The 22,222-nt window shown below is 38.2% G+C and overlaps 1 protein-coding gene across 2 annotated transcripts in view; it reads right to left on the bottom strand.

The window, feature by feature from the left end:
• ARMH3 (armadillo like helical domain containing 3) overlaps nt 1-21,259 on the bottom strand; it is a 151,998-nt gene extending 130,739 nt beyond the window's left edge. For both annotated transcript variants that reach the window (XR_012510150.1, XM_074373730.1), the window contains exons 1-6: nt 21,105-21,259; nt 8,799-8,911; nt 6,426-6,482; nt 6,170-6,316; nt 3,905-4,012; nt 278-370 (exon numbers count right to left, since the gene is read on the bottom strand). Coding sequence is in view for 1 of the 2 variants with exons in the window: in XM_074373730.1 (XP_074229831.1) it covers nt 278-370; nt 3,905-4,012; nt 6,170-6,316; nt 6,426-6,482; nt 8,799-8,900 (507 nt within the window). In the remaining variant the exon portion in view is untranslated. The remainder of the gene's footprint in view (nt 1-277; nt 371-3,904; nt 4,013-6,169; nt 6,317-6,425; nt 6,483-8,798; nt 8,912-21,104) is intronic.
• Between the last annotated feature and the right edge of the window lie 963 nt (nt 21,260-22,222).

Below are 22,222 nucleotides of genomic sequence, written 5' to 3'. Positions count from 1 at the left end.
GACCTGATGAGAAGGGCAAAATCTGGCAATCCAGAAGAGGGTAGTTCTCCGTATAGGTTAAAAATGCCAGCAGTTGCCCCAAAGAGCAGGAAGCGAAAACCCATGCAACTAACTTCCTTCTATATATTCAAATACAACAGAGTGATGTAATGGCCCAGTAGAGATGTGAGAGATGTTTTTTTCTCCTTTCTTTGCTAACTTTAGGCTCAAATATTCACATTTGCCCCTATTGTGGATTAACACCCTTGACAGAGAAACATATAGAGGGGTCACTTACAGTCACTAAGCAGAGGAGAAGTTTCAGGCATAAACTCTTCAGACTTTCAGAGCCTTCTGCACAAAGCAATGAGTCCAAACTCTCCATCAAGTTCTGAGAAAGAGCACCATTAAGTATTAAACCATATCAAATAACATCTCCACTGTGTCTTTTTCCAACTCTGCATTATGTTACACAGAGTAATGTGAATCACATAAAATGAAGCAACCATATTATTCCCTGAGGCCTACCCCCTTTTAAGATTAGACAAAGAAAAGGAAGACTTTTAAGTTTAGCTATTTTGGGGAAAATGCTTTAGAACAACTGCACAGAATAATAGAGTTCACTATTCTACCAAATGAATGTTTGCAGCCTGTCACCCTCATACAAGCCTTTAGATTTGAATGAAGTAAATTTTTTAAAGATTAATAATAATGGTTAAATTAAATAATATACAAATTAAAAACAATAAATAATAAACTAAGTAAAATTAAATTATATCAAATAAATTTAAAATAATAAATTAAATAATTATATTAAAGGCTAATAATAATGGAAAAATAACTAGGTATGTTTCATTATTTGATGAATAAAGCATATCACTTGATGCAGACACAATGAACAAACAACACAGACAATATCACTATGAGCTAATCACTAGCCACAAGCACTATCCAACAAAGCTAGCTCATGTTCATCCTGGTCAATTCTACCAAACAATGTGACTGGAGTTTATCAGCTGTACTGACAGCCAGCTGTTAGAGCCAATGTAATCAAAAATAAAACCCTTAGATATGACAATAGAAGGAAGAAAAAAAGAAATATTCCAATTAAATGAAGCAGAAAAGTGAATGGAGAATAAGGATTTAGCATGCTGGGAATTCAAGCAAAGGTTCAAAATAAGCTACTTCAGTTCAATTCAACATATACATAGTGAGCATCTATTATATGCTAAATATTGTGCTTCCAAAGAATACAAGAAAAATACAAGACAATGACCCTTGCTCTCTAGGCAACTCCAGTCTAACAAGAAAGAAAAGTACGTAAATAGTTTTAATTTAATGGTTAATACGACAAAAATATACATGGAGGAAGGGAATTAGGTCAGAAGTTACCTATTTCAGGACTCCTCAGGGGCAGGTTGTATTTTGAAAAATCAGTAGGAATTAATTAAATCTTGAGGAGGAAAGGAATTCTAGACAGGCATGAGCATAATCAAAGACCAATGAGGAATGAATGGCCCTGGGTGTGCAGATGGAATATGAGTAGTTTGTTATTATGGAAGCATAAAGAGTGAGGCACTGTGGTGAGAGACGAGATTTGAGAAATAAATAGGAAGTACATCATGCAAGTTTTATAAGGCTAACGAGGGAGTTTGGTCTTTATCCTTTTAGTGATAAGAAACTAATGAAGGATTTTAACCAAGAAAGATTTGAGCGTTAAGATACATCACTCTGGTGTCAGTGTAGATGACAGATTTAAAGGTGGTAAGTCTGGAAGGAGGGAGACAAATGAAAGCTAATCTATCAATTTTCTGAGGATCGTTGTCATGTCTTATTTACCTCTGTATCCCCAGTGCCTGGCACGTAGGAGCTCAACAAATGTTTGTCAAAAGAATGAATTAAGGCATTACTGCAATAGTTCAGGTGAGGGATAATGGAGACTTCGGCAGTAGGGGAAAAAAAGAAAAGAGAGATATGAGAAATATGAGCTAAGGTAAAATTAGCTGAACATGGTGATTTTCTAGATATGAAAGATGAGGGATAAGAGTCAAGGTTGACTCCCAGGTTTTTGGCTTGGGGAACTGAGAAGACAGGTGCCCCCATTCTGACAGGAAATGAATAAGGAAGAACAGATGTAGGGAAAACAATGAGTTCCATTTTGGATATGCCAAGCAAGAGATACTTAGGGATGTGTGAGTGGATACATTCAGCAAGTGCTTACAGAGAACAATTCTGAGACTCAGGAGGGGATATTAAGGCTAAAGATAGAGACTTGATAATGAGCAGCATAAAAGCAGAAGTTAAAACTGTAAGAATGAAAAACGATATCTGGGATTTTACCATGGTATATATGGCTTGTAAAAGCCTAGAATTAAAAATTGACTCTGGTACTAAATCTTCGTGTATTCCTAATTGTATATTCATAACATTTTTTTTATTGAAATACAGTCAATTTCAATGTGTCAACCTCTGGTGTACAGCACAATGTCTCAGTCATGCATATACATACATATATTTGTTTTCATATTTTTTTCCATTAAAGATTATTGCAAGATATTGAACATAGTTCCCTCTGCTATACAAAAGAAACTTTTTTATTTTCATAACTTTTAAAAATAACCTAATCACTAAAAGATTCTCTGACATACAGATTTTTTTATTTTAAATTCAGTGGGTGAGAGAAGACTAGTTCTTCAAAGTTCATATTGTGAATAATATTCATTCAAGTAGCAACAAAGACTGCAAATCAGATATCTGATAAGGGACTTATATCCAAAATATATAAAGAACTCTTACAATGCAACAACAAAAAGATGAATAATTCAATCTAGAAATGGGCAAAGGATGTGAATAGACATTTCTCCAGTACATACATATACACATTGCTGGTGAAACTGTAAAATGGTACAGCCACTTTGGAAAACAATTTGAAGTTTCCTCAAAATGTTAAACATAGAGTTACCATATAACCTAGTAATTCTACTCCTAAGTATATACCTAAGAGAACTGAAAACATATGTCCACATAAAAACTTTTACATGAATGTTCATAGCAGCATTACTCATAACAGCCAAAAGCTGAAACATCTCAAATGTCTATCAACTGATGAATGGATAAATAAAATGATGTGGAACATTCATACAATGGAATACTGATCAGTCAAAAAAAAAAGGAATGAAGTACTGATATATGCTGCAACATGGATGAATCTTGAAAATATCATGCTGAGTGAAAGAAGACAAACATAAAAGACCACATACGATATGACTCCATTTATATGAGATGTCCAGAAGAGGTAAATCTATAGAGATATAAAGCAGATTAATGGTTGCCAGGGTCTGGAGAGAAAGGGGAATAAGGAATTACTGTTAATGGGTACATGTTTTCTTTTGGGGGTGATGAAAACTGTTCTGAATTAATAGCAGTGATGGTTGTGTAACCCTATGAATACACTAAAAACTACTGAATTATATATGTTAAAAGGGTAAATTGTATGATATGTGAATTATATATTAATAAAGCTGTTTTTTAAAGCATCAAACAATAGAAATAAAAATTCTGATAAAGTCATTGTGTTAAATAAAACAAAGTTTAGAACTAAAGTTATCCTCATGTATTAATTTGTTACATTCTATTTAAATTCATAAATGTTTTTAAGAATTTATGATCATATGACATAAATCATAAGATAAGCTGCTCAGTCTTTATCCTGCTGGGAAAGGATGACTTGACTCAAATTTGAGTTTCAAATTTTCCTTTATTCAGATAAACCAAATCTGTAAAATAAAAATTCCAAATTCAAGGCCAAATTTAATTATCTATGTCTATTTAAGTCCCAATCTTCTAGTATATCTGTCTGCAGAAGGTACCCATGAAGAGCTTTCAGAAACAGACATCCACAGGCACATTTGCACTTACACCTCACCTTCATGCACAGCTCCGCCTTGTCAAAGCCCATCAGCATGTTGATAATGTCAAACCCAGAGGTAGACTTATTCTTTTGATGGACTCCTCGAATGAGTGCACATAAGGTCTGCAGAGATGAGAGAAAGAATTCTTTACAGAAACAAAGTCTCAAGACACAAAGGGCACTGGATCAGTAGCCTCACACTGCAACCTCAGAACCTCCTCCTTACACAGCTGACATTCAATTGCTCTATTCTCTGAGATCCAAAACACAGTCCAGAAATTAAAAGAGGAACAGCAACTGAAACTGTTGTCATTCTCTTTTTTTTTTTTTTTATTGTTTTCTGGCCATCTTCTTTTTAAAGATTACACTGCAGACAAAGACTGGAAGGTGATATTCAAAAATAAACAGTTCTTGAGTTTGAGTCATGAGATTGGTGGAACTTTCCTTTATTTAAAACTAATTTTAGTATTTACACTATAGTTTATCATTTTTAGTAGTTATTTTTAATAATTACAGAACTCCCTATATGATAGCAACCAATCAATTTAAATCTTAAAAATTCATTACAGGCCACTCTCGCCTTTTAAGATGGCTGGTGTTCTGCCTATGGAATGTAAATCTCTCTAAATAAACTTGCTTTCACTTAAAACAAAAAAAATTATTACAATCCCCATCCTCTCTTACTAGCTGTCTGAGCCTGAACAAATTAGTTATCTTTTCAGTGCCTCAGTTTTCTCATGTATAAAATGGAAATGATAATAACAGCATTCATCTCATAGGAATGTTGTGAAGGCTATGTAAAGCACTTAGAACAGTCCCTGGAACTTTCTTAAAATCCCTGGAATAGTGCCTGGAACTTAACTTTGTTAAAGCTTAACAAATATCAGTTATTACAATAATTTACTATATTTTTATGGGTCACCAAGTGGCTTAATGTCCACTGAACTAAAAACAGTTTACAATTCATGCCTCCACAGTGAGCCACTGCAATTACAGGAAGTATAATTTCCAACTTTCATTTCAACTTTCAATGAGTCTCTACAACCATGATACTCAAAATGTAGAATTTACTGGCCAAAAGTTAACAAAGCTACAGGATAAACATGGTCCTTCTTTCTGGGGCTTCAGCTCAATAAGAAATTTCTACATTCTCAGATGAGAAAACTGGGGCTCACAAGTGATATGCCCAACTTGTACGTTAGAAACTAAAACCCAATTTACCAAAAGTTCCAACAGAATTCTTTATGCTATCATGGGTACTTCATATTCTAAGCTTGTCAATCACAATCCTAGGTACTCAGCCCAATCTAGGCTACAGTGGAGCTACTACACTATAAACTTTAGAAATTTTGCCCAGCATTCATTCAAAAAAAATTTACTTCTAGAGTGCTATTTGCCAGGCACTGTTCGACACACTAGAAACAAAGCACTGAATGAAATGATTCTTGCCCTCAAGAAGCCTATAACATACCCCACTAACCCAATGGTTGGCACATAACATTCAAGAAATAACTGTTCAATGAATCTTCCTCATGATCACGTCACTTAGAATTAAGAACAGAGATTCTTAATGTTTTTTGAGTTATAGACCCTTTTGAGAATCTGATGAAAGCCCTCTCTCCAGAAAAAATGTACATATACACATAAAATATTACATATAATTTCAGGGAGTCAAAGACCTTCTGAAATTTCAGATTAAGAACTCTTGATCTAGTGAGAAACTACTAAGTTTATTTAAGAAAATATTGTTTATTTTTTAATTAACATATTCTTCTGATTTTTGCTGTAGACTAAGCATCCTTTCCTGAATTTTCTCTCTATCTCCTTTTCTCAAGTAATAATAGGAATTCTGGGGAAAGAGGACATAGCTCAGTGGCAGAGCTCATGCTTAGCATGGACTAGGTCCTGGGTTCAATCCTCTGTACTGCCACTTTAAATGAATGAATCAATCAATAAATGAATAAATAAATCTAATTACCTTCCCCCCATTAAAATTAATTAAATTTTAAAAAAAAAGAATTCTGTCAAACAATCTGCCTTGGCATTAGATCAAATTATACAAATGGACAAGACTACTACTATAGGCATTAATTTGTTCAATCAGGAAGATAGTTAAACATGGCACAGATGTTTGATTACTTAAAGGAATAAAGAAAAGAAAAAAAAAAAAAAAGAAAACGTCATACCTAAGGGTAATTCTAAGTTCCTCAAATTTCAATAGATGTATTACAATTTCTTTCTCATATTAAACAAGACTTCCCCAATCTCCCAGCTTTGTACCTGCAATGCATTGACCACTCGAATTGGATGTTCCTCTCCCAGAGCCTGGATGCAGTGTTGAAATAAGCAATTAATATTGTCCTTGATCTTCATTAACTCCTCACCATCAAGAGATTCCAGCTTGCCTTCTAGGTACTCTAAATTCACCTACCAAGGAAACAATAAGGACCTGAGTGCATTTTTAGTGTAGCACCTAGAACACATGAGAAGGCAATCTCAGTTACCAGCACAATCCACAGATGCCACCAAGTCTTACCTTCATAAGGAAGAGTTCCTCCCAAAATCGAGGACTGCATTTACTAGGGTCCTCGGTCTGAAACCAGAAGATAAGCAGATTCAGTGTCCCCAACTAACATCAAAGCATTAAGAATACATTTGAAAGGGTCACTACACGTAATCAACCTTACCTTTCACAATTACTTTGAAAATGTTTGGTCACTCCAAACAGCTATAATAGGGAACAGCAGCTATTTGAGTTTTTTTTTCCCCAAATGGAACACATTTTGCATGGATATATATACCCTACACCAAAAGTTAAATAATGGCTCAAAGAATCTCCTTCAAAACTTTCTTTCAATATAGGGATGGGATAGTGGGAGGTACAAACTACTGGGTGAGTGGCAGCCTATAAGGATATATTGTAAAACATAGGGAATACAGCCAATATTTTATAATAACTATAAATGTAGTATAACCTTTAAAAATTATATTAAATTTTTTAATTAAAAAAACTTTCTCTTCTTAGCAAGAAGTGAACCTAGCCATCCGAATCAGTTAATCATATTATGATACGTCCCCACTGTATTTGCATCGTGCTGTTTTCAAAGCCTATTCACACATATGAAATACAAAGTCCCAGTGAGCCAGGTAGGGTACATATTATCATTCTCCTCCTTTTGGGAAAGAGGATCCACAAGACTTGACACAAGTGCAGGGGTCAGAACCCAGATCATCTAAGAAACACTGCCATGATTTTTATAACATCCTGCTTCTACTTGCCCTCCTATATGAATTTAGTCCTCTGTACAGAGCCTTTAATATACTCTGTTCTTAATTCAAATTGGTCCAAAAGTTTAGCAAAATTAGCTAAAATTTAAATTTTCTTAGCAATGATTTTCAAACATAAATCTAGGAAGTTAGAGGCTTCTGATTAATGAATGATATAAGAAAAAGAAACCCCTACTTTATAGGAAATCTAATAACATAAAATCAATAGGTCAATTGCCTGCTGTCACTTTACTTTAAGCTGACCTTTTAAAAGTACTACCAAGAAGTAATGTCTTCATTAGTTAAGAACTCCTGATCCTAAAAAAACTCCTAACTCCTAAGAAAATACTATACTAGGAATCTCTTCTGGATTTTTAATTGAGAATGACATAGCAAAGCAACATTTCTGGCCTTCTCGTAAGGTCCTCATTAATGAATTATTTCTACCCCTTTCTCTCAAGTCCTGCTTCCCCAAGAGGAGCCACATATTGACCCTCACACTTCTGTAATGTCATTTTGTTGTCTATATATGAAAATCAGGGAATTCATGGAGTTGGCACTTCCCATCTTCAAAGCTCACTCAAGCAGGAGTCACAGGTATGCCAAGCTTAGTTAAGATAGAAAGAGCCTGGGAGGATCCTAGTAACTACTCATTTTTCTCTGTAAAGCCACCTGTACTGACCTGGGTAATTCTGTATTAACTGTCTGCATGTCAAACTCTGTCTCTAAGGCTTGTCAAGAGTTAGATATTTTACTTGATCAAATTATTTATCCTAGGCCGTGTGGAAAATTTGAGGAAGTAAGGACTCTGGAGTTAGACACTAGGGTCCAAATCACGGCTCTGTCACCTTCTAGCTGTGATTGTGGTTTTCTCATTAGAACACATCCTTTTACATGACACATGTCAAAACACAGCCCTCTTGCATGTATTTGGTGATGCATTTAGAATAATGTCAGGCACATAGCAGGAACTCAACATACGGTAACTCTTTTTACAAGTATTATTGTTTTACATGCACTACATATGATTAGGATTTCAGAAGGCAAGTACCTCTGCAGGTTATCTAATTACTCTAATCTTCCCTAATAGGGTATATTTTACAACACAGGCTTGACTATGGTTAATAAGCAGTTCTGAAGACCCAAAGAAATCCACAATCCAATTGCTAATAATTCCTTAGTCATCTCATAGAGTTGGAAGATGAAAGTCTAACTAAGCAATTGTTCTGTCCACTAACAACTTGAGATGGAATATAATAGTGCATCTTTTTAAAATATGTGAACCATTGAATTCTAGGGCCAAAAGGAATTTCAAGGGACATCTAGGACAGTCAGGTCCTTAAGTCAAATCATAAGGAAGACAAGTCCTAAAGATATTCAAAAAAGAAGCTTCCTGACCCTTCCTCCCTCCTTTCAATTGTTGTACCCAGCTCAAGGCAACAATCTGTAAGAAGAATATAATAACAATCTATATTAATTAATACATGATCATAATTTCTACCATGACAGAGCTTACTCTCACTCTTCCTCGCCCTTTTTTTCCCTCTGAAGAAATCTAGAAGGTAGAGGTAAGGTTATTTCTCATTTGGAATCAGAAACTAAGGAGTCAAGCTGTGCAGAATGTCAGGGCTCCAGACCTTACCATGAAGATCTCATCATACATCAGCACCACTTTTTCCTTCAGTGGTTTTTTGGAAGCTGAAGATTTCCGGAGCAAACCCCCTCGTTTCTCTACCTGTGCCATAGTTAGAGAATCTGTGAAGAGAAAGACACAGTTAGTGCTAGAAATGCTCTCTAAGATGCTGGAGAGTCTATTGAAATTCCTCTCAATGGGAAATTTTTTAGGAAGGAGAAATGATAAACAACCATGCTATAGATCTTGTGCATCTGTCCAAAACCCCCTCCTCTGACTGCATAATTTCAAGGTTTAAATTGTTACTTGGCCTACAGCCCAACACATTTTACATCCTTAAAACATGCCAGTGGACAAGGCTTAAAGCAGATCCAAAACCAAGCAGGAAAGTGTAACTAGCTCCATCTATAATAGGTCTGGCCATATATTTGAGGTTGATGGAAGGAAGGCTGCAAAGCACATACTGCCCATAGACTGATGGTGAAGTTAAATTTCAAGTATTGATCTAGCTGAGAACCATTAAGGCAGGAAATGTGCTGCAGACTGATGTGCTCCATTGATTTCCCCAAAGTAAGTAGGTCCTCATCACTGTAAAGTACTTGGCCTTCACTGCCTCATAAATCACACTGCACTTGACTGTCTTCAGAAATTCCTCTGGAAAGAGAGAGACCCAAGGCAGAAAACAGCAGTTAAAAGATCAAAAATTTAATTTAATTTCAAAATAACCAAACATAATAATATAGTCCTTCCAAATTTAATTTTATATATATATGTTTATAACACTATACTGCAGATCAAACTTCAATGTATAGTTTAATTCTATATGAAAGCAGTTCCATGAATCATGTTCAAATTTTTCTGTCTTGCTTCAAGGAATTCTCAATTTTTTTCAAGTGAGAATTTGAAATCCCATAGGTCTCCATGTGGCTTTACATATATTCTCTCACTTCCGAGATTCTTTCTATTGCTGACAAAATTCTTATCTTTCTCTTAAATCCTAGGCTCTAGTTGTGAAACTTAATCTCACTCAATAGCAAGTATGGGTGTAGTGAGGAGACTGATTTTACTTCCAGACAAATCCAAAAGAGCAGAACAAAATTCATTTTGTTCAATGACACTTGGAAAATATGCACTATCTTTCAAATCAAAATCAAACTTTTATTTAAAGGAAGAGGTGCATCCAATTGCATAAAGATTGTATCTCAGACATTGTTTTTCTCTAACACATATAGCCAAAAAGGAGATTCACCTATGAGCAAAAAAACACAGAAAATTTCCTCAACCAGATATTAACCATCCTTAGCACAGGGACTATATCTTATACTTTTTTTATTAGCACTTGGCTCATGGTAAATGCTCAGTGTATGCCTATCACTGACTGTTTCTAAGTACGGGCAAGGAGAGGACCTGAAAAGTCCCAGGTTTGACCTAAAATTTCAGTAAGGCCTATTTCTATCAAAGTTTCAATAAACCCTCTTACTCCTTCGTAATCCAGAGAAAACTGAAGGAAAAAACAACAACAAAAAAGAGAAGACTCTTTTGGGCAATTCATACTATATTGATTATGGCTTTGCTTTAAGGCATTAAATAAAGGCTCCCTTCAAAACATTCCTGTGTCTTTTAAATAGGTTGTCAAGAGGAAGATGTCCTTATTGGGGGGGAAATAAATTGGAAATCAAGAGGATTCTATTAAAATAAATCAAAAGCAACGCAATTCTAAGCTTAGTGGATATAGATCTTTTATGTGCTCAGCTTCAACCAGGTGATTAACAAGAACAGCAGGAACCACAAGTCCCTGGATGTGAAAAGCACATGCTTACAAACATCTCCCTCTGAGATTTATAATTGGATTACAGCTAATCAATGTCCACCCCAAATCTAATAAACTTATTTTCTCTATTTCAGAATCAATACTTTCTAATAAGCAAAAGGGAGTAGGAGAGGAAGGAAAAATAATACCAATCCAAAGTAACAAATTTCCTAAGAAATTAAATTCATTTCACCATTCTCCTTCCATTTGGAGCAGGGGGAAATTCATCCAAGGATCTCAACTCATTACTCTGTCATCATCAAAGGCACCTGGAATTCACCACCCAAGCTGTCTGAAATGTGACTGGAAACACAACGAAGTCTCCTCCTGTCAGCACTTCTACCCATAAAACACAGCAAAGAGAGGTGTTTCTTACGGTAGTAGACTGGGAGAAGTGTGGAACTCTTACAAAAGTCTTTCTGAGGTCTCAGAAATCAAGCCTGTGCTGCCAAATTTGAAAGTAAAATATCTGACTGGTAGAGCAGTAAATTGCAGTACATCAGTATGTGAGTGTAATCTGTTTATATTCTCCCAGTGTTTTTTTCCTCTTTCACAATCCTCCCCTGTTGTAAAAGAGAGAACCAGTACCAGCTGAGGAGCAGCAAGGCATAATGGAACAAACAACCAGCAGAACTGAGACTAGAACACTGCTCTCCCAATCAACTGACACTCAGTTGACACTCAGTAAGTCACTGTTCTTCTCAGTTCCCTTACAAGTAAAATAAGGGGATTGGGCTAAACATATGATCTAGTGATTCTCTCAGCATTACTGAAATACCACAAACACATGAGGAAAACCTAAATATTGTAAAGCACTCGTTTAGGCACTAAGGGGTTACAAAGAAGGAACTCCAGGCCTGATCCTCTAGTAGCTCACAATCTATTGACAGAAACAGGCATATAACCCATAACACAAGGCAAATCATGAGAAATAGATTAAAAGTACAATGAAAATGCTATGGGACCACACAGAAGAGAAAGAAGCATTTTGTGACTGCTATGACCTCAGTTAATTCAAGTTTTTAAATACTTCTAACAAAGAAGCAAACACAGAAAAACCACAGCAATCCCACAGAAATGTCATCTTAGGCTTTAACCAGGAATAAGACATAATAGACAAAGTATAAAAAAGAATCAGGCAACTTTTCAATACTCATTTCACCTACCACCAAACTTAGGAATGACTTCAAATCCCCCAAAGCCAATGGTAAATCAATGAAGTCTTTCATTCCTAAACCTTAGGGACCGCTGGTCCCATGACATGTAGCACAACTTCTCTGTGAAAGACCTAAGTTATACAGCCTTTTAAGAACTATATATTATAGCAATCCAGCCACACATTTTTAAATGCATATCACTTCACATCCCTACAGGATAAAACAGTCAAACTTCAAGATTTTAAAACCTAAAGTCAAACACTTCTGATGTCTAATATACAAGGAATGCTAGTTACTCTTAACTAGTTTGTCATTTGTTTTATTGACTTCTTGAGCACATTGCATGCCAGTTCTAGTATCAGAATATTAATTTAACAGAAATACACTAACTTCCAGATTTACCACAGTTAATCTATCAAAAGTCTTGGTATTGTACCTATTTGAGATGATGGAGGTTAACTAAATCTACTTGAAGAAATCATTTCACAATATATGTAAATTAAACCATCATGGTGTACACCTTACACTTACAGTGATGTATGCCAATTATTTCTCAAAAAGACTGGAAAAAACCTTTAAAAAAAAAAAAGTCTTCAGTTTTAGTCCTAATTTTTATACACTCATTCTATAACCTTAAGTTTCCTTTCCCTCCCTGGGCTTCAATTTGCTAATCTGTAAAAAGAAGCCATGGCAAGAATATGCACAAAAGGGAACCCTTGTGCACTATCGGTGGGAATATAAATTGGTACAGCCACTACGGAAAACATGGAGCTCCCTCAGATAGTAAAAATAAAATTACCATATGATCCAGCAATCCCACTTCTACTTATATATCTGAAGGAAATAAAATCACTATTTTGAAGAGATATTTGCACCCTCATATTCACTACAGCATTATTCACAATAACCAAAACATAGAAACAACCTAAATGTCCATCAGTGGACAAATGGATAAAGAAAATGCAATATATACACAAAATGGGATATTATTTAGCCATGAAAAAGGAAATCCTGCCATTTACAACATGGATGAATCTTGAGGCCATTACACCAAGTGAAATAAGCCAGACAGAGAAAGACAATTTTTTTTTAACAAGACAAATGTTGTATGACCTCACTTATGTGGAGAATCTAAAAAAAGCCCAACACAGAAAGAGTAGATTAGATTGGTAGTTGCCAGGGGCTGGGGGATGGAGCAAATGGGGAGATGCTGGTCAAAGGGTACAAACTTCCAGTTACAAGACTAACAAGTTCTGGGGATGTAATGTATAACATGGTGACTATGGTTAGCAATACTGTATTGTGTTATCTGTAAGTTGCTACAATTAAAGCTTAAGTGTTCTCACTACAAAAAAAAAAAAAAAAGAAAAGAAAAAAAGTAACTTTGTGAGGTAACAGATCTATTAACTATTGTGGTAATCATTTCACTATATATGTATATCAAATTATCATATAATTATCATATATAACCTTAAAGATATAGATCAATTATATCTCAATAAGTGGGGTTGGGTCATGGAACAGCTCTCTGTAGGCTTTCAATGCATTAATCTGGGGTTCTAAGTTCATACTTTTTTTTAAGTTTGTTTTTTTTTTCCTAAGTTCATACTTATAATGGATTGTTAGCAAGTACTGTCCTCTCTTCTCTGCTCAGGGAGACTCCAAAACACTAGTGTAGGTAGATACTGAGGTAAACATCCCAAAACATTTCAACCAGTATATAAGAAAAGAAAAAGGAGAAAAGAAAGAAAAAAGGAAGGGGAAAGAAGGAAAATGAATAAAAATAAATGTGACCAGAAATCACCTACAAAGAAAAAAACATGCACAGATCAGGCATTCATTCATTCATTCATTCATTCAACGAATACTGATCACCTTTTAGGTGCAAAGCACTAGGGACACAGAAGTGAACAAGACAGACAAGATCCCTGCTCTCAGAGTTTTCATTCTAGTAGAGGGAAGAAAGACAATAAACAAATGGAGGCAATGATACGTATGTTGAAGACAAATTGTTTAGCGGGACTATAATAGATTGCAGTAGTAGGCCTCTATGAGAAGTGTCCGTGGGCTGAGATCAGACTAACAGGAAGGAGACAGCCATGTGAAAATCTTAGGAATAGTGTTTCGAACGGAGGCAATGGCAAGTGCAAAGGCTCCAAGATTTGAACACACTTGCCATGTTCAAGAAACAGAAATGCCAGAGTGCCTAGAGTATAAACATTCCCTTTTTTTAATGTTTTTATAAAATTTATTGAAGTCGGTGTTTGTGTGAGTTTTTTTAATTTATAAAGAGAATTCAAATGAACATCAGCAGAATGGAGAAATTATATTACATATATAGTATAATATATACAATACTACACAGAAATTTAAAAGAACAAATTATTGAAACAATATTGATTATTTTTATAGATGTTGAATAAAAATATCTGAAAGAAGAGTACAAACTAATGATTCCATTTACATGAAATTCAAAAAGGCAAAATTACTCTACGGTGACAGAGGTCAGAATAGTGTTAACCCTAGGAGGGGAGATGAGTAGGAAGGAGCACAAGGAAGCCTTCCGAGGTGCTAGAAATGTGCTCTCTCTCTTTTTTGTTTTAATTGAAGTATAGTTGATTTACAAAGCTCTGTTAGTTTCTGGTGTACAGCACAGTGATTCACTTACAGATATATACATATTCTTTTTCATACTCTTTTTCATTATAGGTTATTACAAGTTATTGAATATAGTCCCCTGTGAGAAATGTGCTCTCTCGATCTGAGTGGAGGTCACACAAATATGGACATGTGTAAAAAAATTATCAATTTGTATACTTCATATTACATAAGCTATTCCTCAATCTAAAATAATGTGTGCTTATATATATATACACATATATATATGAAAGTTTAACAATATCCATGCAGAACACTAGAACAAAAGGACCCCAACTAGCACACACAGGACTCTGATGTAAAATAGCCACAAAAGAATTGACACTTATTCAGCACTTACTATGTACCAAGCACTGTTCTAAGCACTTTAAATATACATTAATTTACTTTATCCTCACAACAAACCTATGCCCCAGGAACTTTACTGTAAGAAAATTAAAGCATGAATTGGTTAAAAACAACAACAACAACTTGCCAAGGTAAGTGAGAGCAGGGACTCAAATCCAGACAGCCTGATGTTTGAGTCCAGCTCTTATGAGTAATCTACACATATACAAAGCTGAGCATCTATAGAGAAACTGAAGAGGTTCCAGGTAAGTGAGGAGGAAGAGTACATGCTTGGTGACCTTAATGAACAAACTGGAGAGTCCAGATATCTTGAGTTTCATACTAGTTTGCCAGTAAGTAGATGTGCCATGGTAGAAAGTAAAAGATAACTGATGCATGCATATGTGTATAAATACTGATCACGGTAAAGTGAAAAAGAGATAGACAAATTAATAGAATATTAGAAAACTTGAAAGGAAGAATCTGAGTGTCTAACCAAGTTAATAGATGCATCCAATATAGTAATTGGAAAAAAAGGGGCTGAAACACACTGATATCCACTACAGGATCTAATCCATACTATTTTAATTGAGCTAAGTCAGTGCTCTGAGGATAATTCTTCACCAAAACTTGATAATGAATGGAAAGAGACTGTAAAACACAGAAAGATGAAATGGAGAGCAACTCAAGTACGTATAAATTCTGTACAGTGCTCAGCTTAAGAGAGAAAATTTTTACCCCTGCAGAGCTGTGATCACATGTTTCAGAATGTCCTGGCAGGCCTCCTGGAAATATAGACTCCTAAACTCCCTCTCCCCACTACTGAAATAGACTTTTCAAGATAAGAATTAAGTCTACATTTTTAACAATCACCCCAAGTTGGGGGGAGCATATAGCTCAGTGGTAGAGTGCATGCTTGGCATGCACGAGGTCCTGGGTTCAATCCCCAGTACCTCTAAAAATAAAAAAATAAATAAACCTAATTATGTCCCCCACCCCTCCCAAAAAATCACCCCAAGTCAATGGTTCTCAACTGGGGCAACTTTGCCTCCCAGGGGGAGATCTGTCAATACCTGGACATTTTTGGTTGTCACAGCTGGGAGGGGAGGTACTACTGGCACCTACTGGGCAGAGGCCAGGGGTGCTACTAAACATCCTAAAGTACACAGGACAGTTTCCACAGCAAAGAATTACCTGGCCCAGTAAGTCAGTAATGGGCCGCCCCTCTCTCTCCCTCGTCGGTGATGGCCCACATTCTGTCTATGAAGTGTGCAGCTACTTTTAATCTGAGCACCCAACCCCACACCTTGTGGCCTTTCTCTTGACCTTCAATGTATCTCTCTGAATAAATCTACCTTCACTCAACTGTGGCTCGCTCTTGAATTCTTTCCTGCGTGAAGCCAAGGACCCACACTTGGCGGGGCACTTCCCAGGGGTTCAACCGAGACCTGGGACACAGTCCTTCTCATGCCCCACATCTGTTTTCCTGCATCATTTCTCTGGCGCCCAACGTGTGGGGCATTTACATAAAGAAGCAGGGTTCAAAGGGCATAATCTCGATCCGCCTATTGGGTTACGGCTACCCTCTCTTCGGAGGGTGGCAGGGGGTTTCTCCCGCACCGTGCAGATTCGAGTAGCCCTTAGGTGGAGGTTGACGCTGCCTGCAGGATCTGGTAGACCATCTCTCTAGCCATGAAGGAGCCCAAGGCTTGTCTCCCCTTGATCTTTTGTCATTCTCTCCTCTATCACTCTCTCTCTTTGGACTTGTGAAGATCCACCAAGGTGACCACTCGGACATCCAAATTAAGACCACGTGGCAAGTAATTGGCAACCTGATTAAAATGTCAGACTGTTGTTACAAAGTTGTTTCATCTTTAAGAAAATTCCTCAGAAGTCAATGGAAACAGTGGGTTACAGCAGCCGCACATCAGATGATGGCTGTGCAAGGATTCCAGCCCACACCCTCAGCCCTTGGATGCAAAAACAAAAGGCTGTCCTGCCCCTGGGGCCCCTAGATTAGGGATTCAGAGACTTTTTACTCCCTGATAGGCAGAGTCAACGCCCCTACTCAGCCCGGAAGCAGTTTTAGAAGATGGACCTTCGCCCCTCTGCAACCCCATAAAATTATGGGAGTAAAATCTCAAAGGGGGGAATGAGACAGGAAGAAGGCAGGGCACAGCCATTCAAGGAATGCTACAGCAATTAACATCAAAATGGTGAAACATTCAACCCCCAGTAGGCCTTGAGGCTCAGGATGATGAGAGATTTAACTTCTAGCAGATCTTGAGCTTCATTATAAGCCCATTGTAATATATTAACATGGTGAGTAACACGCCCACAGGCACCATGGCAATCCCAAGGCTAGCCACAAAAGGTCAAAGAGTGGAAAATGGCCAACTTTCTGGGATCCCAGCCCCTTCCCCTTAGACTGGTCCTTCCACTCATTAGCATATGAAGCCACCAAGCCCATAAAAGCCCATAAAAAAACCAGCAACACCATGCCTCGCAGCCACCCTTCTCTCTCTTCCCTCTTCAGAGATGGCCCACATTCTGTGCGTACCTACTTTTAATCTGAGCACCCAACCCCCACACCTTGTGGCCTTTCTCTTGCCTTTCAATGTATCTCTCTGAATAAATCTACCTTCACTCCAAAAAAAAAAAAAAATGTCAGTAATGCCAAGGTTGAAAAACCCTGCCCCAAATAATTCTGATGCTCACTAAAGTTTGAGATATACTCATCTAAGCCTTAAACCAGGCTTTAAAAGAAAAGGAGCATCTGGACAGATAACTCTGAGAGAATGAATAAAACTGCCATTTCTAGAAGAGGCACTGGGAGCAAGCAATCCTCACCTACTTCCATCTCATTCTCCCCATTTTAACTTAACAATGGCATCGCCTTTCCTTAGGATCTTAGCCCCAGGATGCCCATGTCTGAAAGATCACTACAAGATACACTGACTATAGTAATCTATAATGCCTAGTGAAGGAGATGAAAATCCTACCTGTCCAGCAATTATGGCTGAGTCAAATATCACCTCTCCACTGTCTGACCAGGAGTCGTTCACCGAATAAACAAGAGGAGGCAATATGTTTCTAAAGCCAGAAAGTCTCCTGCCCTGACTCTCCTAAAAAAGTTCCTCTAGATGCAATTTTTTTTTCTTTAGGCAAGTTATCTGCTCCCTATGTCCTTCTGCAAATCATCCCACACTCCCCAAAGGTAAATAGTAGCACTATAAGCATTTAAGAGAATGCTAGGCATTTCTACCTCCAGTTCTATGGAAACTCCAAATGGATATCTATAATATCAACAGTTCCACTTTACCCAAGAAAAGTCAGTCAACACAGGACATCATCTGACAAGCATCATCCCTATTTTCTCAATGCTAGGAAAGAACCAGCCTGCTTTAGTAATAAACACCTGAGGCACTACGGGGCAGTGTCCATACCTTGTGTGTGCTCTGGACAGCGCTCACCTCTGAGTGGGTGTTTGAAAGTGGAATTAACTCGGGGACTTCTCCAAGACTAAGCAACAAGTGGCAAAACAGGAATTCCCCAATCTCTACTCTGGGAATCAGCCACAATCTGTAACTACTAGAAGTGAACTAGTTTCACAAAAGAGAATTCAATCGAATCCCATCAGAATCTACTGAGTCTGCCTACTTTCACAAATAATACAGATGAAGAGGTTTAGATAAACATGACTATCTCAGGTTCCTTTAAGTGATTTTACACATGAAGGAATGCACTTGCACCTACAGTAGGAAGCATCAACTTCAAATTGACAGGATTTCAGGAAACTCGGATTGAAAATCACATTTTTCTGACATCTCCCAGAATGAGAACTCACAAGATCCTCTTTTCAGTGAGCAGGAGCCTCTTATAAATTAATACTGTCTATCTCCTGCTCAAGCCCTGAATTTCCTCAAACAGCACAACGTCACTCATACTGTCTTCATTTCCTTTCCTGTTGAACCATACAAGTCCCAAGAATACCCCCTAAGTATAAAACAAAAATTATAAACAAACTCCCATACTCTTCTTAAGGAAAGCCCAAAAGGTAACTGCAACCTGGCAAAGCAAATTGATTTCCTGCTACCTTAATAACTAACATTTATCGAAACCTTATAACAACACAGGTATAGCATAAGAGAAAAAGGGATGCAAAGTTACTGAGTTATGGCCCCTGCCTTGGAAAGCTATTAAGTGGAATAAGTGCATATTCTAATACTTCCTTATAAAGAAACAAAATAAACATTTTCCCAGGATTTTTTCATATATATTCTCACTTACTCAGAGCTATTGTTAAGATAATAAGCTCACCAGGCCTCCTTACTTTCAGCTGCCTACTGACATCTCTCCATGTGCATACCCCACAATCAACTTGATCTCAGCAGACCAGACTGCCTCCCCTGCACCTTTTACTATAGCCATCCTAACCCTTAAAAAAATCTGCTCTACCTTTTCTAATCCATATCCTGATCAGTGAAATTTGCATTTACTCAATTTCTCAAATTAGAAAACTTTACTGTCTCTCCCCAGTCACTAAGTCCTATTGCAGCTGTCTCAGAAATACTTCTAAAACCCATCCCCTCCTCTTCATTCCCACTGTCACACTTTATTTACTCTCAGTCAACTGCAACAACTCTTAGTCTCCCTGCTTCATCTCTCATTACTTTAATCTGCACTTCTGTCACTCCCTAACATTAAAAGCTCCAATGGCTCCCTACTCATTTCAGTCTCACCCCCTGGCGATTTTCCCACCACACATCCTGTTTTGGACAAATTTTCTAACACTTGAGCGTCATGTTAATTTTTTTTCCCCTCACACTTTCACCACACCTTTGTTCATGCTGTTCTCTCTAGCCGGAATAACCTTTCCTTTCTTGTGCAAGCTCCTACTCATCTTCCAATACCCAGCTTAATATCTCCTCCCTTAAAGATTTCCCTGACTCTCCAGACAATGGTAACATTTCCCTCACACTGTATAAACTTCTTTAAATGGATAAGTAACACACAGCACCACAATTTTCATATGAATATGTCTCCCTGATGTTCCTAAGAAAAGATACTCATATTTCTAACCCAGTACAGTTACACAATAAGTGTTCAATGAATGCATGCTGAATAAACAGTTCACCCTCCGATATTCTGGATCAATTTGTTATTTGGCTATTTTCCCCAAATTTTATGGATTCTTGAGCTTGGCTCTATGTGAAAGTCCAACTTTCATAAGAACTGCATTTTGAGTTTTCAAGAGGTTTTATTATTATTACACAAACGTTGAATGAGTGAATGAATTACAGTGCCTAAACATCCAATGAAAACACCTTAAAGGCTCCCCTATTCACTAAGGAAAGATGAGAGTTCCCCTTTACAATCCTAAAAAGGATTCACCTTTCTCTAGCCTGACTGATCTGCTATCTGGAAAGCTTTCACATAGGAAATACCGTGCATACAAGTCCAAGTAAAGACACACCCAAAATAATCTAATTAATTTGTTCTAAGTTAAGGGCAGGGACACAAATCATACTTGCCCTTGTTTACAAAGTCAGTGAAAGTACAGAACAGCAAAGAAACAGCTCTCACTAAGCTCAAAATGTTTTCTGGAGAGGAAGAACTGAGGAGAATCGGATGATCCAGAAACATTTATTCAGGCCTGGCCCAAGTTTCTACTTCCCCATCTCCAGAGGCAGACTCCTCAGCTTCTGATAGTTTTCCTTCCCCAGGGAACCAGTTTTTCCCCGTTTCTTCCCTGCACGGGAACAGGTTCGTTTCTCAGGCTCACACCACGTAACCCGGAGAAAACACAGTAGCTTCACTTATTGTGTGTTAAGGGTGGGCTGAAGCCCAGCGCTCAGAGCCTGTAAAGGACAGGAAGGGACCCTTATGGGACACCTGAAGACTTCAGGCCTTCCTCTAGACCTTCTCAGTAGTCTTGCCCCCTGCCTTCTTCACCCCCGGGCCAGGCTGGGCTGAAGGCCAACCAGGGGTGGGAACAACCTGGGAGGAAAAGCTTTCAAGGTAGCTTGAGAGGTCAGGGTCACCCCATGCCAGGGTCAAAGGTCAGCGCCTCAGCTGCCAGGAGGGCCCAGCAGGGACCCAGAGTGGGAGGGACCGGCCGCAGGAGGAGCGAGCAGCTTCTCACTCGACTCCGCTTTGCCGCCCCAGGCCCAGCCTCCCAGCCGCACGCAGCCTCCGCCCGCCTCAGCAGCTGTCCTCCCTCTCTCTCCCCCCGTCACCCCCATCGTCCCCTAGGCGAGCGCAGGCCCCGCCCCCAGAGCCGCCTCGGGGCCAAGGCCTAGTATGGCAGGACCCGCAGAGGTTGGCCAGGTTCGGAGACCGGCCCGGGCCGGCACCGCTTACCGAGCCCCGGGCTCCTCCTCCACCACCCGCGCCGCTCACGGGCCCGCTCGCTCCCGACGCCACCGACGCGGCCGCCGCTCCGGGCTCACGGACGCGCTCCCGACCTCCCCCGACCCTTTCCCCAGCTCGCCGTGCCTCGCGGGGTCCTAAAGCCCGCCGTGTGATAGGTTAGCTCGCGCCCGCTTCCTGAGACTGGCTCAGACCACGACTCCCAGCAAGCATCACAAAGACTACGACTCCCGAAATGCACCGCGAGAAAGAAATTAGGAAAAGAAACAACTATCGAGGGTCTACTGGATGCAAGTTGCATTAGCAGGTTTTTCTTTTTAATATGGCCGACTCTGAAATAAGTAGTTGCACTTCAATATTCTCTAGGAACACTGGCAAAGTTCGGAAATATATATATAACCTATTTATTACAACACTGTAAGTGTAAGATTGGAAACAAACTCATTCAACTTACATGTATAGCGTGCCTACTATCTGCGAATCACCGTGTAAAGCTGTGTCAACTTAGCAAGTTACCTCTCTTAGTCTCAGTTTTCTTATATGCAGAGTGGGAGATTAAAAAAGACGCCCGGCAGTGTGTGAGTACCTGTGCACGTGTCTCCTTACAATGACTTTATAGAATACGTGCTTCACAGATAACAAAACAAAGTTTTTGAGTCATTAAATAGCTTGCCCTATGTTCTAGAGTTAGTAAGAGTTGAAGAAGAGTTTGAGCCCAGATCTATCAGAGAAAAGTTCTTAGTGACCCAAAAGCTCAGGAAGATTTTAATTTTTCTTGTCTATTTACACAGTAACATAAAATATGATTAGTAGTAAAAAGTTGTACCCTAATAGGATATAAAAAAGAGTAAGAAGGGCAAGAGGAGGACATCTTGAGGTGAGTTCCTGAACACCAGTTAGAAGTCTCCTGCACAGCTGAAAGAGCCCTTCCCATATCTGAATTCATTTTAACAAATCTTTGTTGAGCACCTACTGGATACCAAATTCTGGGAGAAAAAACAAACTACAGAAGAAAAACAACAAATTATAATTATTGAGATTATATTGTAACAAACTGATAGATTAGATAGATAGATAGATAGCAATTAAACATTAAATCAAAGTTTTAA

Source organism: Camelus bactrianus, chromosome 11 (assembly GCF_048773025.1).
Source record: "Camelus bactrianus isolate YW-2024 breed Bactrian camel chromosome 11, ASM4877302v1, whole genome shotgun sequence".
Taxonomy (NCBI): domain Eukaryota; kingdom Metazoa; phylum Chordata; class Mammalia; order Artiodactyla; family Camelidae; genus Camelus; species Camelus bactrianus.
The sequence above is the reverse complement of the archived record's forward strand: the minus strand, read 5'-3'. Positions and strand labels throughout refer to the sequence as shown.